At 40.9% G+C, this 17,082-nt stretch overlaps 1 protein-coding gene across 2 annotated transcripts in view; it reads left to right on the forward strand.

The window, feature by feature from the left end:
* Positions 1 to 6,865: 6,865 nt before the first annotated feature.
* ufm1 (ubiquitin-fold modifier 1) overlaps positions 6,866 to 17,082 on the forward strand; it is a 42,513-nt gene continuing 32,296 nt past the window's right edge. Inside the window, exons 1-3 of one of the 2 annotated variants that reach the window (XM_060826789.1) lie at positions 6,866 to 6,946; positions 7,604 to 7,660; positions 13,071 to 13,128. In XM_060826789.1, coding sequence (XP_060682772.1) covers positions 6,945 to 6,946; positions 7,604 to 7,660; positions 13,071 to 13,128 — 117 coding nt within the window. In that variant the 5' untranslated portion in view covers positions 6,866 to 6,944. The other variant, XM_060826790.1, reaches the window with a different exon arrangement.

The following is a 17,082-nucleotide window of genomic DNA, read 5'->3' on the forward strand; positions in this document are numbered from 1 at the left end:
AGGATTTTTAGTTTTAGATTTTCAGTAGCAGTTGCTGAGGTGTTGAAGCTGGATGTGGAAGCTATTTTTCCTCTCTCTGTTACAGCTAAAAGCTGGGGGTTCTCTTGCTGTTGCAAGAATTGTATGTGAGACAATCTGTTTTATGTGAGACTTTGCCTTTTGCCAAGGGTGTGTTTGTGGGATGTTATCATATTGGAACAGTTACTGTTTAGTACTTAAATAATCTATTATTCTGTTAAGTTTTCCAACTGAGTTATTATTCCCATTTCTTTTTATTTTGTTGTACTTTAACTGTAGTGTATGAATAAAGTGTGTTTTGCTTCATATCTGGTAGTTTGACCAGTCAAATTGCAGCCTGAATGCAACACTTGTCTTTAAAACAAGAAAAAGTTATGGTCTAGGCTATCTTCTTAAGATATTTAGAGAGGGTTTGGTCTGGTCCATAACACATGGTAAATGACTGAGGCCCCAGGACTAATCCTTATAGCACTCTTCTGGTTATTTATAGCCAACCTGTAAATGACCCACTAATACTGACTCTATGCATTCTGTGTTAACCAATCCTCAATCCATGCTAATATATTATCCAAAACACTAAGCTTCTATCTTGTGCAGAATACTTTTATGTGGGACCTTATTGAATGCCTCCTGGAAACCTGAGTATACTGCAACTACCAGTTTCCCTTCTTCAACTTTGCTTGTAATGCCCTCAAAGAACTCCAGTAAACTTTTCAAAACAATGTTGACCTTGTTTGATTGCATTATATCTTTCTCAATGTCCTTCATTTTTTATTTGCTCACAGGACAATAGCTGGCCAGCATTTATTTGTCTTTCTTTCATTCCCCTTGAGAAGGTGGACATGAGCTGCCTTCTTGAACCGCTGCAGTCCATGTGTTGTAGGTAGATCCACAATGTCATTACAGAGTGAATTCCAGGATTTTGACCCCGTGATAGTAAAGAAATGGTGATCTATTTCCAAGTCAGGTGAGTGGCTTGGAGGGAAACTTGCAGATGCTGGTGTTCCCATGAATTCATTGCCCTTGCCCTTCTAGATGGAAGTGATCATCAGTTTGGAAGGTGCTTTTCTTCAGTGCATCTTGTAGATAGCGCACACTTTTGCTACTAAATGTTGGCGTTGAAGAGAGTGGATGTTTGTGGATATGTTGCCAATCGAATAGGCCGCTTTGTCCTGGATGGTCAAGCTTCTTGAGTGCTGTTGGAATTGCATTCATCCAGGCCAGTGGGAAGCATTCCATCACACTACTGACTTGTGCTGAAAATGTGTTGCTGGAAAAGCGCAGCAAGTCAGACAGCATCCAAGGAACAGGAGATTCGACGTTTCGGGCATAAGCCCTTCTTCAGGAATGTTCTCCTGTTCCTTGGATGCTGCCTGACCTGCTGCGCCTTTCCAGCAACACATTTTCAGCTCTGATCTCCAGCATCTGCAGACCTCACTTTCTCCTCGAAGAATCTCCTGTTCCTTGGATGCTGCCTGACCTGCTGCGCTTTTCCAGCAACACATTTTCAGCTCTGATCTCCAGCATTTGCAGACCTCACTTTCTCCTTGAAGAGCTCCTGTTCCTTGGATGTTGCCTGACCTGCTGCACTTTTCCAACAACACATTTTCAGCTCTGATCTCCAGCATCTGCAGACCTCACTTTCTCCTCGAAGACACTACTAACTTGTGCCTTGTAGATGATAGACAGGCTTTGGGGAGTCAGACGATGAATTACTTGCGGCAATATTCCTCGCCTCTGACTTGCTCTTGCAGTCTCTGCATTTATATGGCCAGTCCAATGGAGTTCCTGGTCAATGGAAACTCAAGGATGTTAATAGCGGGAGATTTAGTGATGGTTACACAATTGAATGTTAAAGAGTGTTGGTTCGGTTGTTTCTTATTCAAGATAGTCATTGCCTGACATATGTGTGGCATGAATAAGTCTGAATAATATCTAGGTCTTGTTGGATTTGAACCTGGACTGTTTCAATATCTGAGGAGTTGCAAATAGTGCTGAATATTGCTCAATTTTTAGGCAAACTTTTGCGCTTCTAGCCCTTTGATTGAGGGAAGGTCATTGATGAAGCAGCTGTAGGTTGGGCCTAGGTCACCACCCTGAGGAACTCCTGCAAAAATGTCTTGGAGCTGAGATGATTGCCCACTAATAATCATGACCATATTCCTGTGTGCAGGTATGACTCCAACCAGTGGAGAGTTTTCCTCCTATTTCCCATTGATTTCAAGTTTGCTAGAGTTCCTTGATGCCACTCTTGATCAAATCCAGCCTTAATGTCAAGTGCTGTCACTCTCACCTCACCTCTGGAATTCAGCTCTTTCGTCCATATTTGAACCAAGGCTTTAATGAGGTCAGGAGGTGAGTGGCCCGAACAGAACCCAACCTGGGTGTCAGTGAGCGGGTAATTGTGAAGCATGTGCTAATTGACAGGCACTGTTGATGACACTGTCCATTATTTTCCGACAAAGTAGACAGATGAGGCAGTAATTGGCCAAGTTGGATTTGTCCTGCTCTTTGGTTACATAATATTCCTGGGCGCTTAACCATGTCATCAGGTAGATGCCAGTGTTTCAGCTGTACAGCAACAGCTTGGCTAGGGATGCGACAAGTTCTGGAGCACAAGTTTTTGCTGCTGTTAGATGCTTGTTGAGAGGGCCCATGGTCTTTGCAGTATTTGGTGCCTCCAACCGTTTTTTTGTGACATCACATGGAATGAATGAAATTGGCTGAAAACTGACATCTGTAATGGTGGATGCCCACTGGAGGATGTCTAATGGACACTAAACATTTTCATAATGACAGATGTCAAGTCAAACAGTGGCTTCACATGTGTCGTGGTTTTCCGTTGTGATAGAGACTATTGCAAAACCCTTCATCCAATTAGCATCTTGTTTATGTAAGATCTTTAAGATGTTTGCAGTATCCTCTGCCATTGCAAAGAATTGGTTTTAATTGTCTGCCTTTTCTTTGTTATTAGTTTCCCAGTCACATCCTCTAATGGCCCCACACTCATTTCACCTACTATTTTTTATGTACCAGTAGAATTTTTTTGCTGTTTGCTTTTACATTTTTGTTCAGTTTACATTCACAATCAATTTTCTCCATCTTTATTAGCTTCTTGGTCATCTGCTGCTGGTTTTTAAAAATTCCCAATCCTCTGGACTACCACTATATTTTGTCTCCTTGTGGCATTAGCTTTTGTTTAGTTATTCTCCTTGATTGCCCTTGTTAACTATTAGTGGTTCACCCTTCTAATAGTGTCTCTCACTTTGATTGGAATAAATTTTTGCTCGGCGTTTAGAATGTCTGCTTAAATGCCATTGCTTGTCTATTGACATCCCCTTTGTCTATTTTCCCTGCCCACTTTAGACAATTTTTTCTTCATAGCTTTGTAATTGCTTTTATTTGTGTTTAGCACACTAGTTTGAGACACATGTAACTCTCCCTCAAACTCAATTTGAAATTTGTGTGAAGATTTGTAGCTCGGGTGCTCGTTGTTGTGGTTCTGTTCTCCGAGCTGGGAGTTTTTGTTGCAAAGGTTTCATCCCCTTTCTAGGTGACATCCTCAGTGCTTGGGAGCCTCCTGTGATGCGCTCGTGTGCTGATTCCTCCTACATTTATAGTGGTTTGAATCTGCCGCTTCCGGTTGTCAGTTGCTGTCCGCTGCAGTGGCCGGTATATAGGGTCTAGGTCGATGTGTCTGTTGATAGAATTTGTGAATGAGTATCAACAGACACATCGACCTAGACCCTATATATCGGCCACTGCAGCGGACAGCAACTGACAACCGGAAGCGGCAGATTCAAACCACTATAAATGCCGGAGGAATCAGCACAGAAGCGCTTCACAGGAGGCTCCCAAGCACTGAGGATGTCACCTAGAAAGGGGACGAAACGTTTGCAACAAAAACTCCCAGCTTGGCGAACAGAATCACAACATCAATTTGAAATTCCACTATGTTGTGTTCGCTACCCCATAGAGGATCCTTAACTACAACATCTCTTAATAATCCTATTTCTCCACACATTACTAGACCTAAAATAGCCTGTTCTCAAGACAATTATGCAAGGTATTGTTCTAAGAAACAAACCTTAATGTACTCTACAGCTTTCTGTTCCATGTTACCCTTGTCCATCTGATTTGTCCTGTCAATACGTATATTTTAATTACGCATGGCAATTGTATTGCCCTTCCTACATGCCCCTATATTTCCTGATTTATACTTTGTTCCACAGTGAGGCAAATCTTGGGGTTCTACAGATGACTTCCACCCTCTTTCTCACACAATTCCTTATTTCCCTCCAAACTGACTCCACATTGTGATCTATTGCATTGATATCACTACTCATTTTTACAACACCTTTGATACCTTTGTTTTTTGATAACACTTCACACCTTCTCCTTTATTTATTTCCTCATTTATTTCTATTTGCATCATCAAATAGAGAATTGCCCTATTTCTATGAATGCGAAAACTGTTCCTCGCAGTATTTGATTGACTTGGATTTGATGAACTATGCTATTTTAGCACATTATAGTACATTGTATTATAGTACATTGTGACTTTGTACTTGAGCTGCATTTTGCTGCACTGTGTCCTGGGTTATGATATTGATTTGTACATTGATATTGTAGTTAAAGTTGATTTTATTATTGTTAATTAAAATGTCTTTAACTTAATCATCCTTAAATTGCACTGATGCACATCCAACTGAGTAGATGGTTGAATCTTTCAAGTTCTTGGCTAAGTGTCAGCCAATTTGGTCCAGTTTCATGGAGAGTTCTTGTCATGAGGCATAGCGAGATCTCTTGCTGCCTCCTACCAAATCCATCTCATTAGCGACTACCCCACCTCTCTCACCCCATTTTAGCCCTATTTTACTATCCACACTTCTGGGTTGAACTTGTCACTTAACAAACACCTGCTGAAAGAGTGGAGCCCGCCATCTTTCAAGGTCAGAGGTCAGGCAGCATCTGAGGAGCAGGAAAATCAATGGTTCGGGCCGGAGCCCTTCAGCAACACATCCCGGTCCCTGCACTTGAATCCTCACTATGAAAGCCAACTTACCATTTGACTTCTTCATCCCCTGTTGCACCTGAAAGCTTACTTTCAGTGACTGGTGTAAGCTGACTCCCAGGTCTTGTTACACCTCCCCCTTTCCCAATCTATTACCATTCAGATAATAATCTGCTTTTCTATTTCTCATTTACATTCATCCAAGAATTTATATCATGAACAATTGAACAATGTCGTAATGGTCTTCAGATTGATCGATGAGGTGAAGGAGCAGAACTGTGCAATTTTAGCATTCATGGCTAAACCCCTGCAAGTCTGAAAGATATCATAATGAACAGAAAGGAAAAAGAACTGAGCTGTTATAAAACCGAATGCACTACTCAAAGAATAGTGGAGTAGCATTCCAAAATGGAATAGAATAACTATATAAAGGGGGAACATTTACAGAGTGAAAGGGGAAGAACAGGATGTAAGATTAATTGAATAAGTCTTTAAAGAACCAATGCAAATATGATGTGCTGAATGATCTCCTTCTGTAGCTTATCTTTCTAAGACATAGGACTATGAGACCTATGCTTACAATAGCAGCTGGTGTATTCCCTACAAGTAAGCAGTATGAGTGTTTGAGAAAGAAAGGAAGAATGGAGCTGGATTGTAGAAAATAAACACCAAAAATTGATACCGTATATAGCAGTTGTCAAATCCAGTTAAAATGAAGACCATTAGAAATAGGAATAGGAGTCGCATATGTGGCCGCTTGAGTGTACTTCACCTTACAACAGGATCATAGCTGATCCAACATTCCTCAGATTCACTTTCCTGTTCTTACCCCATAACCCTTAATTCCCCTACTAAGGTAGCTCAACCTTAAACATACTCAAACATCCTGCCCCCACAGATCACTGCAGGAAGGAGTTCCAAAGACTCACAACCCTCTTCATCTCAGTCTTAAATTGCTGCCCCTTTAATCTGACACTATACCCTCTGACCTAGACTCTCACCAGAAGGGAAGCATCCTTTCAGTGTTTACCCTGTAAAACTCATTAAAAATCCTATAAAGTTTCAATGAAGTCACCTGCGATGCTCTAAACTCCAGTGAGTAGTATCCTAAGCTGTTTAGTCTTTGCCCATAAGACAATCCCACCATACCAGGGATCATCTTAATGAAACTTCTCTGAACTACTTCCAATAAAATGACATCTTTCCTTAAATAAAGGGACCAAAACTGCCCAGCGTTCTCCAGATATGGCCTCACCAGCACCTTATACAGTTGCAGTAAGGCTTCCAGATTTTGAATATCTGGTCACGTTGCATGAGAGTTTTCTTCAGATGAAGAAGTTTGATAGTGAGGAGTTGGAGGTAATCAACAAGCAGATGACTGACTTTACTGTCAGGCTGTGATGTGACCAATGATACCAATTGCCCCCACCTCCTGCTCAAAGGATCAAGAGAGAAAAATGTGACACAAAACAGCAATAGGGAGTGAAGTAAACTGGAGGTATAGAACCAAGAATTGGAATAGCCTTGATTTTTACAAATAAACTTTCAAACAGGTAATTTAAAGTGAACAAGTAAACCCTGCAGCAAGAACACTCAGCAAATTGTAACTACGACAAGCTCTACTTGACATTTCCTCTTGTGCTAGATGTCCAACACGCGCCTGCTAAATATGGGTGCTTAGGGAAGAGTATGGCAGCACCGCAAAACGAACCGAATATTAATAATGATAAAAATCAAAGTCACTTAAATGGGTGACTTTTATTTTCACTTGATTATCCGGAAACGCACAGTTTCTGATAGGCAGTGATGTAGACAGCGACAGGTGCCGGGGTCCTCGCTAGATGCGTTGACGTGTGATAGCGCTGCCACGTCCGGGTCAGAGGGCGCTCGGGAACAATTGAGGGGAAGAATAATGTGAGTGGGGGGCGGGGTGCAACAGGAGGGGAGCCAGGGCGCGGGAATGTGAGGAAACAATCCGGGGGAGAGAGAGCGAGCGCGCGAGGGGGAGAGCGGGAAAGAACAATGGGTGTGGGAGAATGGACAGCGGGAGGGCAGACGGGCCACAGTGTGAGTTGGGGTGTGGGGAAACAATCGGGGGTAAAGAGAGAACAATGGAGGTGGGGGGAGTGGATGAGAGAGAGAGAGAGAATGGTGAGAGTTGGAGGATTGAGGGAGAAGATAATCTGAGGGATGAGGGATGGGGGATGGGGGATGGGGGGGGTGTGTGGACATGGGGCTTTGACTGGTTGGATGTCACTCAGTCTTTAATATAAAAAAGTAACCCTGTCCTGTGCCACTTGCTGGTACACTCTCAGGGATTTGCAGGGTATTAACCCCTGTTAGTCATTTTGGTGTTGACATTGCCCATTGATGCCCCCTTCCACCTGTCTCCTGTTCCAATTTTGATACTGCTTAAACCAGTTCATAATCACAGACAAACACTGATACTAGCACCTTTTTATATATGTAATTCATTTTATGTTGGTTGGTTAGGTTATTATTTGTTTTAATAAGTAATATATTGTGACTGAACAGCTGGTGGAGGCTCACTAATTCTATGCTTTTTCTCAGGTCAAAGGTCACATTTAAAATCACGTTGACATCGGATCCAAAGTTGCCTTACAAAGTGTAAGTTAGTATGGCTAAGAATAGTCTCTGAGAGCTGGTACTTCGTGGCCTGGAACACTTTTTCATCATTTTAATGCATGATCACAAGCAATAGGATTTGAGAAGTGAATCATTCAGGGTCTAGAGTGTGGTACTGGAAAAGCGCAGCAGGTCAGGCAGCATCCAAGGAGCAGGAGAATCGACGTTTTAGGCAAAAGTCCTTCATCAGGAATGAGGCTGGCTGGCTGCCTAGGCTCCCTGCCTCATTCCTGTTGAAGGGCTTTTGCCTGAAGAGTCTATTCTCCTGCTCCTTGGATGCTGCCTGACCTGCTGTGCTCTTTCAGCACCCCACACTCGACTCTAATCTACAGTCCTCACTCCAGCCAAGTGAATCCTCAGTTCATCAAACCTGCTCCACTATTCTATATAAGGTATACAAGATAATGAAGGAATAGATAGTCAATAGCCAGAGACACTTCCCTAAGGCAGGATTGACAGGTACGAGGGGTCATAGTTTTAAGATATTAGGGGAAAGGTATAGAGGAGATGTCAGAGGTAGGTTCTTTACGCAGAGAGTTGTGAATGCATGGAGTGCGTTGCCAGTGGTGGTCGTGGAAGCAGAGTCATTAGGGACATTTAAGCGACTGGTGGACAAGCACATGGAGAGCAGTGAGTTGTGGGATGCAGAGGTTAAGTTTTTTTACATTAGGATTAAACCTCGGCACAACGTCATGGGCCAAAGGACCTGTTCTGTGCTGTACTTTCCTATGTTCTAATCATTTGAGGTGGTTTTAAAAATACTTGTCATTGATAGTTAAATGATTCATTATTTTAGTTACTATTATTAAATGTAATATTTGTAGTATTCACCTTAGAACTTGAATGCATGTAGCAACTGCAACAAAACTGATGAACTGGTATTGCAAATCAGTGTGATCTGACAACCATTACAGAGACATGGTTACTGAATAGCATAGATTGGCACCTGAATGTGACATTTAGGAAACAAACTTGACAGAGGTAGAGAGGTGACTGTAAATGGCCTTTTTAGCACAGAAGAGGGGTGACCTAATTTCAGTAAACAAGGATGTCAAAGCAATTTTAGTAGAGATGAGAACAATAGACAACAAGTTGTTTGAGAGTTGTGTACAGGTAACCTGACAGTGATAATGGTACAACATACTATAAAGTGGGATCTGGCACACAGTTTCAAGAAAACATATAACTGCTGTTAAGTGCCTGGGAGAAACCTCTGTCCTGTTAATAGAGATGTTCATACTTTAGAGTTTGACAGACAAAGCTAACAGATAAAAACTATTGGCTTTGTTTTGAAGGAAACAAGGCTTTTGTTCAAAGGGAAAATTATTTCTTTTAGCATGAGTATCAGTTCAGGGAACCAGTATCTTTGGCAGAAGTGACCATTAGTCTGGAAAGCTTTCAAGCCAGGTGAGTTTGAAAGAGAAATCTTTAAGTTGTTAGATCTGAAAAAAGTTAGACCATCAAAATTATGAATAATTCATGTTATCCGATTCAGAAAAGAATCGTAAAATTATCTCTGCATTTCAAGACATTAAAGAAATGCCCTTATTCTTGTAAGTCAGAAATGTGTGTGGCTTAGGTGGAAACTTAGAGATGGTGTAGCCATGCATTTTCTGTCCACTTCTAGGCAGTCAATGTCATGGATTTGAAAGATGCTGTAGGAGGATCCTTGGTGTTTTGCTGCAGTGCGTTATAAAATGGTGTACACTGCTGTCACTATATGTCACTGGTGAGGGGAGTGAAGGTTGAAGGCAGTTGGCAGTGAGACAGTGGGCTGCATTGTTCAGGAAGGTTTTAAGCCTCTTGAATGTTGTATGGCCTGTGCTCAAACAGAGATGTGAAGAATATTCCGCAACATTCCTGATTTGTGCCTTGTAATTGGTAGAAAGATATTGGGGAAACAGAGATAAAAACAATGACTGCAGATGCTGGAAACCAGAGAAATAGAGGGCTCTATTTCTGATGAAGGGCTTTTGCCCGAAACGTCCATTTTCCTGCTCCTCAGATGCTGCCTGAACTGCTGTGCTTTTCCAGCACCACTCTAATTCAGAATTGGGGAAACAGAGCATGAGCTACTCTCCACAATATTCCTAGCGTCTGACCTCTTTTAGACACAGTATTGAATAGATGGGGGAATAGTTAGATTCAATATGTGATGTTATGACATGTCACTTCTTATTAGATGATATTCAAGTTGCTGCAGATGAACACAAGCTGCTTCAGTATTTTGTAAAGACTACATCTTTTTATTTTGCTGTTGTTCTAGCTAAAAGGAGATAAAGGACTGTTTTGATCTGAGGGTTGTGGAATGGATTACTGCCCTTTTTAAGGGAAGTTACCAAAACTGATTGTAAGTGATGTTCGCACTGATGCTTTGTTCAAGGATTGCAGACAGGCTGGCACTGGGGGATATGTACAAAATAAGATTTATCCAGTAACAAATATCTTATGGTGAAGCTGTGACCAGATGTGGATATTAAATGCCTTCTGCTTGCCAACAACTATGTGGTTAGTTCCTGGGGAGCTCAATAGTTTGTGGATGTGAATAATATTACTGGAAGGGGAGATGATGTTTCTCTGCAGTAGATAATAGCTGAAGGAAGATAGCTATCTTCTCCCACTAGTTACTGTAGGCTGTTGCTTTCACCCAGGAAGTCAGGTTTTACAAGTGGTGAGCATATCACCTATACCTTCTGTGAGGATGGACTGAAGGACATCAAGTCTGTGCAAGCAACAGGATAATTTCAGTAAACCCTGTGGAACAGGCCATTGACTTGTTATCCCAGTTTTATTTCTCGTCCAACCATTGCACCAATGTGTTTTGTCTATCTCTCTCTGTGTTTAGAGATGACAGTTTTAACATTTTATGTCAACAGTTCACAATTGTTTCCTGTAGCTAGAATTTACTTATTTGTAATAAATAGAAATTCTTGTTAGGAACAGCAATGTGGTCCAAGACCTCAGTTTGCTGGCGTCTAAAAGACAGGAAATTGGGAAATTCTTGTTTACTTTGATAAATTTTTTAACTGTGTGATAACATCGGGAAGAGCCAAACTTGATTTCCGAGTGCTACCCTAGTGAGGTGTAACTATCTGAGGACTTGAAAATGATGCTGAGTGTTGTGCAACCATCATATTTCCCCACTTCTGACCTTATGATGGAGGGAAGGTCATTAACAAAGCAGCTAAGGATGGTTGAGCTCAGGACACTGCCCTGAACAGCTCTTGTATTGATGACCTGGGACTGAGGTGATTGTCCATCAACAACCACAATCATCATCCTGTGTGCTAGGTTTGATTCCAACTGGTGGAAAGTTTTCCCATGATTCATGTTTACTGTGTGCTCCTTGGTGCCATTCATTCCAAATGCTGCTTTGTACTTCAGGGCGGTTGCTCTTTCTTCATCTCTGGAGTTTTAATTTCTTCATGTTTAGACCAAAGTTGTAATGAGTTCAGATTCTAGCATTTCCCAGACTGAGCATCAATGATGAAGTCATTGCTTCAGTGCAGAGCAAGTGCCACTTGCTTGTGCTGCTGATGACATCTTCCATGACTCTTAAGTTTGCTTGCTGAGCTGGAAGATTTGTTTTCAGACGTTTCATCACCATACGAGGTAACATCATCAAAGGCACTGGTGGCATGGCCCGCTTTTTCTTATATGTTTAGGTTTCCTTGGGTTGGTGATGTCATTTCCGTGGTGGTGTCATTTCCTGTTCTTTTTCTCAGAGGGTGGTAAATGGGATCCAAGTCAATGTGTTTTGCTGGTTGTCTGTCAAGTTCATTAGCTGCTGTTTTAGCGTGTTGGTGAGTTTGTGGGCTACCGCAATACCAAGAGGTCTGAGTAGTCTGGCAGTCATTTTCGAGATGTCTTTGATGTAGGGGAGAGTGGTTAGGGTTTCTGGGCATGTTTTGTCTGCTTGTTTGGGTTTATTGCTGAGAAATTGGCAGACTGTGTTCATTAGGTATCTGTTCATTTTGAATACACTTGGTGATTTTCCTCTGTTCTTCATTGTTCTTCTGTGCTGCAGTGTGTCGTAGCTTGTTGAAATAATGTTCTAATACAGCTTCATTTGTGGGTGTTGGGATGATTGCTTCTGTAGTTCAGTATTCGGAAGTTATGTATTGTTTTCCTGTAGACGCTGGTTTGAAGTTCCCCATTGGCTGTTCGCTCTACTGCGACATTTAGGAATGGCAATTTGCTGTTGTTTTCCTCCTCTTTTTAGTGAATTTTATGCCAGTAATGATATTATTGATGGTCTTGAACGTTTTCTCTAATTTGTTTCCCCAAGGAAACCTAAACACAGAAATAAAAAGTAGGCCGTGCTTCATCCAGCAGCTCACTGATGATGTTACTTAGTATGGTGCCAGAAGGTCTGAAATGAACCTTCCATCTCAGCGAGCAAACTTACAGAACCTCAACCTGAGCTACAAATCTTCTCAAAACCCACTATCTTCCATGACTTTACTGATTCCTGAAAGTAGCCTGAGTAGGTAGCTAGATTTTTGATAAGCAAAAGAATGAAAGGTTTTAAGACAAAAAAGCAATCAGAGGTAAGCAGGCATGCAGAATAATCAGAATGATTGTGATCCTATTGAATAATGAAGCAGATTCAAGGGACTGAGTGGCCTATTCCTGTTCCTAATTTGTATCTTCCTGACCTTGCCATGGAAATATTTTTTGTGTTTTGAATATTTAAATACATTGTTATTTTCAACACATTTATGATGCTTTTGTTTAATTTGAAACATCAGTTTAATTTGAAAATGTTTGTATTTATGTAAGATTTCTAAAATTGATTAGTAGTGTTGGGTGCATTTTTGTGTTTTTGATGCAGTGCATGTTTTCCTTTGAGTGCTCAGGTGATAAGTAACTGTCATACAGCAATTATAATATACTCAATAAGAGCAAATAATTATAATTTGCAGTACATTATAACTTTACATCTACTAGCAAGATGTGTGTAATTACTTCTGTTTGTGATAATAAATTGTTAATGAAGACCAGTTTAAAATTGTATAACCCAGACATTGCAAACAGCATTCCTACACCCCCTTCCACAAGCCAGCTCTCCACTTTCAACATTGTCAGAGATTGAGTGACCAACAGTGTGCTTGCAGATGATATTGTTATGAAAGTATCATTCATAATGCGGCCTGCTTGTAGAAGCAACTGTCTTTGGACTACTTGTTCCCAAAACTTTCCACTATTTATTCTTATCTCATGTTTAGTCATTTTAAACTAATGAATAAAGATTGTTATCATTCTGTTATTATAAATGTTTCCCCTCTCTTCCAATTTTCATCTGTAAAATGTCTTAGTCCAGGTTATTGAATAAGAAATTGAAATGTAGTCACATTCTGATAGTAAGACTGTATACATCATTGTGTTTCAGATTGAGTGTGCCTGAAGTCACACCTTTCACAGCTGTTTTGAAGTTTGCAGCAGAAGAGGTAAGTGCATTAGAATGCATCCTAGAGTTATTGAATTGTCTAGTACAGGAGAAAACCATTGCGTCTGTAGAAGCTCTTTATGAGAATTGTTTAATTTCAAATCCATAGAAATAGCACCCATGATCACATTGTTTTATACCAAATAATTTTCAGTCTATTCTTTAATTTGTTATAAGCAAAACCAGAGTGTACAGCAATGGCGTTTGTAAAGTTTGGACTAACTGTGGTACAACAGCACAGCAATTTTTAAAATCACAGCACTGCTTTTGAGGCAAACCTGTAGTCATGATGTACTGGGTGAAGAATGTTACCTGATACTTACTTGATAATTATTGTGTATGCGTGCGTGCACCAGAGAGTGGCGAGTGCACAGAATGCACTGCTTGCAGTGGTAATACAGTCAGAGACATTACAGACTTGCACATGCACATGGACGGCAGTAAATTGAGGTATGTATAGGTTAGGTTGATCTTAGATTAAGATAAATGCTCAGCACAACTTTGTGGGCTGAAGGGCCTGTACTGTGCCATACTATTCTATGCTCTATGTATTCAATGCAGGGTGCTTGGGCTTATAGTCCTGAGTTCCAAAGTAATTTTCATAACACTGACTTTTAGGATTTAAGTTTTTTAAATTGTGTTTCATACAGATAGAAATAGCTGAAGTGAAAATTGAATCTACTTTTTCATCAAATTTCAAAATGAAGCCCTAGAAACACTGTCTGTAAACCTGGTCAGGAAGATTTAGTTCAGATATATCTAAAATGTGGAGATACTGTTCTAGATGTGAGGTAAATAATGCATAAAGACATTAACATGGCGTTGGAAATTACCTTTACCACCCCACTTTATGTAGCACAGTTAATAGAGTCATACTGCATGGAAACAGACAGTTTGGTCGAGCTCATCCATGCCGACCAGACATCCAAATCTCAACTTGTCCCATTTGCTAGCGTTTGGCTCATATCCTTCTAAACACTTTCTATTCATATACCCATCCAGATGCCTTTTAAATGTAATAATTGTACTCGCCTCCACCACTTCCTCTGGCAGCTCATTCCATACACACAGCATCCTCTGTGTGAAAAAGTTACCCCTCAGAATCTTTTTAAATCTTGCCCCTTTCACTTTACACTTATGCCCTCTAGTTTCCACCCAAGGAAAAGAACCTAGGCTATTCACCTTATCCGTGCTGCTCATCATATTATAAATTACTATAAGGTTACCTCTCAGCCTCTGACACCTCATAAATAAAAAGCCATAACCTAGTCAGCTTCTCCCTATAACTCAAGCCCTCCAGTCCTGTAAGTAAGCAAATAAATATTTTCTGCACCCTCTCAAGTTTAACAAAATTCTTCCTATAGGAGGGCAACTAGAATAGTACGCATTTTTTTTTAAAAGTGGCTTCACTAAAGTACAGCTGCAATGTGACATCCCAACTCTTATACACAATGTTCTGACAGAATATTTGAAACTTTCCGAGGCATTTGATAGAAGCATCACTGGATCACGTAAGGAGATGTTGTCCTTGATCTTCTGGTAGGAAGATGGTCTCTGTAGCAACTTCGATGGCAGTTGATGCCAACTTGGATTCAAGGCTTTTCAGTGAAATGCTAGCCAAGGCTATTTTTTTTTCTGTGGATTGAATTTATTAACTACTTTGTCTTTTTTGTATAAATCAGCTGTTAAGAACTCAGCATTTTTTTAATTTTAAAATCAACTTGTCCAGATATATTGCGTCACATCTTTAGATCAGGTGGGACTTGAACTCGTCCTGGTTAAGACTCTGCCACTGCACCACAAAAGCACCATTAAATCATCTGTGTTTCTGAATAGATTGCTAATTTATATGCAGAGCCTGTCAGAGACTGTGCAATGACAGCAAAAATTTGATCTAGTAGCTGTTTCTATACCAGTCCCATCTGTTTCCCCATAATATCTCTCCAGTCAATTAATTAATCCCATTCAATTGCTTAAATATTTACTTAAAAAGCAGTTACTCATCAGAACAATACAGTCGTCCTGATGCAAATGACCTTGCAGGATCTTTCCATGAAGTTGAAACCTGGTGACTGGAATCCTCTAAGCCAGTCCCCAACTGTATGTTAGAGCAGGAAACATGAAATATTAAAGTAATTCAAACTTCCCATCACTCCTGGCTTACTGTAGAATGAAGAGACTGTAAACTAGGTATAATTGACCCAACTCCTCTCTCCATCCCACAGAACCAACACTCTCCCTGACTATGGGCACAATTTCTCACACTGATTTTCATCTCAAATATCTGTGTGATTTTGTTATCTGCTAATTGAGAAAAATCAAGACATGGCATTTACTTGTTGGGAAAATGTTGGAATCAATTATGAAGGAAATTGCAACCAAAATAGGTAGAGAGAAGCCAGTAGATGCATTGTAGTTGGACCTCCAGTAGGCGTTTCACAAGGTACCTCACCGAAGATTAAATCTTAAGACTTCCAGGGTGTTGGACTTAATATATTGCCATAATTTGGAGATGCTGGTGTTGGACTGGGGTGTACAAAGTTAAAAATCACACAACACCAGGTTATAGTCCAACAGGTTTAATTGGGAGCACACTAGCTTTCTGAGTGACGCTCCTTCACCAGGTGATTGTGGAGGGCTCGATTGTAACACAGAATTTATAGGAAAAATTTGCAGTGTGATGTAACTGAAATTATACATTGAAAAATTGATTGTCTGTTAAGCCTTTCATCTGTTAGAATACAGTGATAGTTTCACTACTTTCATGTGTAAATCACAAACCCCTTTTTTTTAAAAAGTTGCATTCTCAGGTTAGCTGTTAACAATGGTGATAGCAAGACAATATGTTGAAGGTTCTGGATTAGTAATGCTGGAAGAGCACAGCACTTCAGGCAGCATCCAAGGAGCTGCTCCTCTGATGCTGCCTGAACTGCTGTGCTCTGCCAGCACCACTAATCCAGAATCTGGTTTCCAGCATCTGCAGTCATTGTTTTTACCCATATGTTGAAGGTGTTAGCCCCTGGGTTCTCTGTCTATGACCTGCTGTTTAGATTGATTCTAATTTAAAAAGTGAGATAACATAAATTTTACATAAATTCATGCAGTTTTTGAGCTCAGAGTTCTACGTGAATGTATGCAGTTTTTGAACAAACTGCAAGTTTGAACAACTTGCAATGTAACTCTGCAAGTACAAATTCACCCCACAAAATATGTGTGCATGTGGGTCTTTGTCTGTCTGTGTGTGTCTGTCTGTCTGTCTGGGGTGTGGGGGTTGTGAGTGAGAAAGTGTGTGTGTGTAGTGGGTGCAGAGTGTCGTGTGTGTGTGTGTGTGGTGCAATGGTGATCACCTGTAATGTGACATGAAGCCAAGGTCCAGGTTGAGGCCCTCCCTATGGGTACCGAACTTAGCTATCAGCCTCTGCTCGCCCACTTTCCTCTGCTGCCTATCCCGAAGTCCATCTTGGAGGATGGTCACCCGAAGGTCCGAAGCTGAATGTCCTGGACCACTGAAGTGTTCCCCAGCTGGGAGGGAACCCTCCTGTCTGTTAATTGTTATGCGGTGCCCATTCATCCGTTGTCGTAGCCTTTGCTCGGTTTCCCCAATGTGCCATGCCTCCTGGCCTGGATTTTTAACTAAGTTGACGTAGATAGAGATTTGACTAATGGGTAGGAAACAGTGAGTTGGAGTTGGCGTGTCCACCCGCTGCAGAGTTGGCAAACTAGAGACTCAGCATGCTTGTCAGCTGTGTTTATAAGTTAACTTAATTTGAAAGTAAGGGGTTCTTTTTGGCAACCTGTAGCCAATGATATTCCAGTGGGATCAGTCCTGGGACCACAACTGTTGACAATATTTGTAAATGACTTGGAGGAAAGAAGTAAATGTGCTGTAGTCAGATTTGCAGACCACGCAAAAGTAGGTGGAAAGCCATGCTGTGAAATGTGTATCAACAGGATA

The sequence above is a fragment of the Hemiscyllium ocellatum genome, chromosome 6 (assembly GCF_020745735.1).
Source record: "Hemiscyllium ocellatum isolate sHemOce1 chromosome 6, sHemOce1.pat.X.cur, whole genome shotgun sequence".
Taxonomy (NCBI): Eukaryota; Metazoa; Chordata; class Chondrichthyes; order Orectolobiformes; family Hemiscylliidae; genus Hemiscyllium; species Hemiscyllium ocellatum.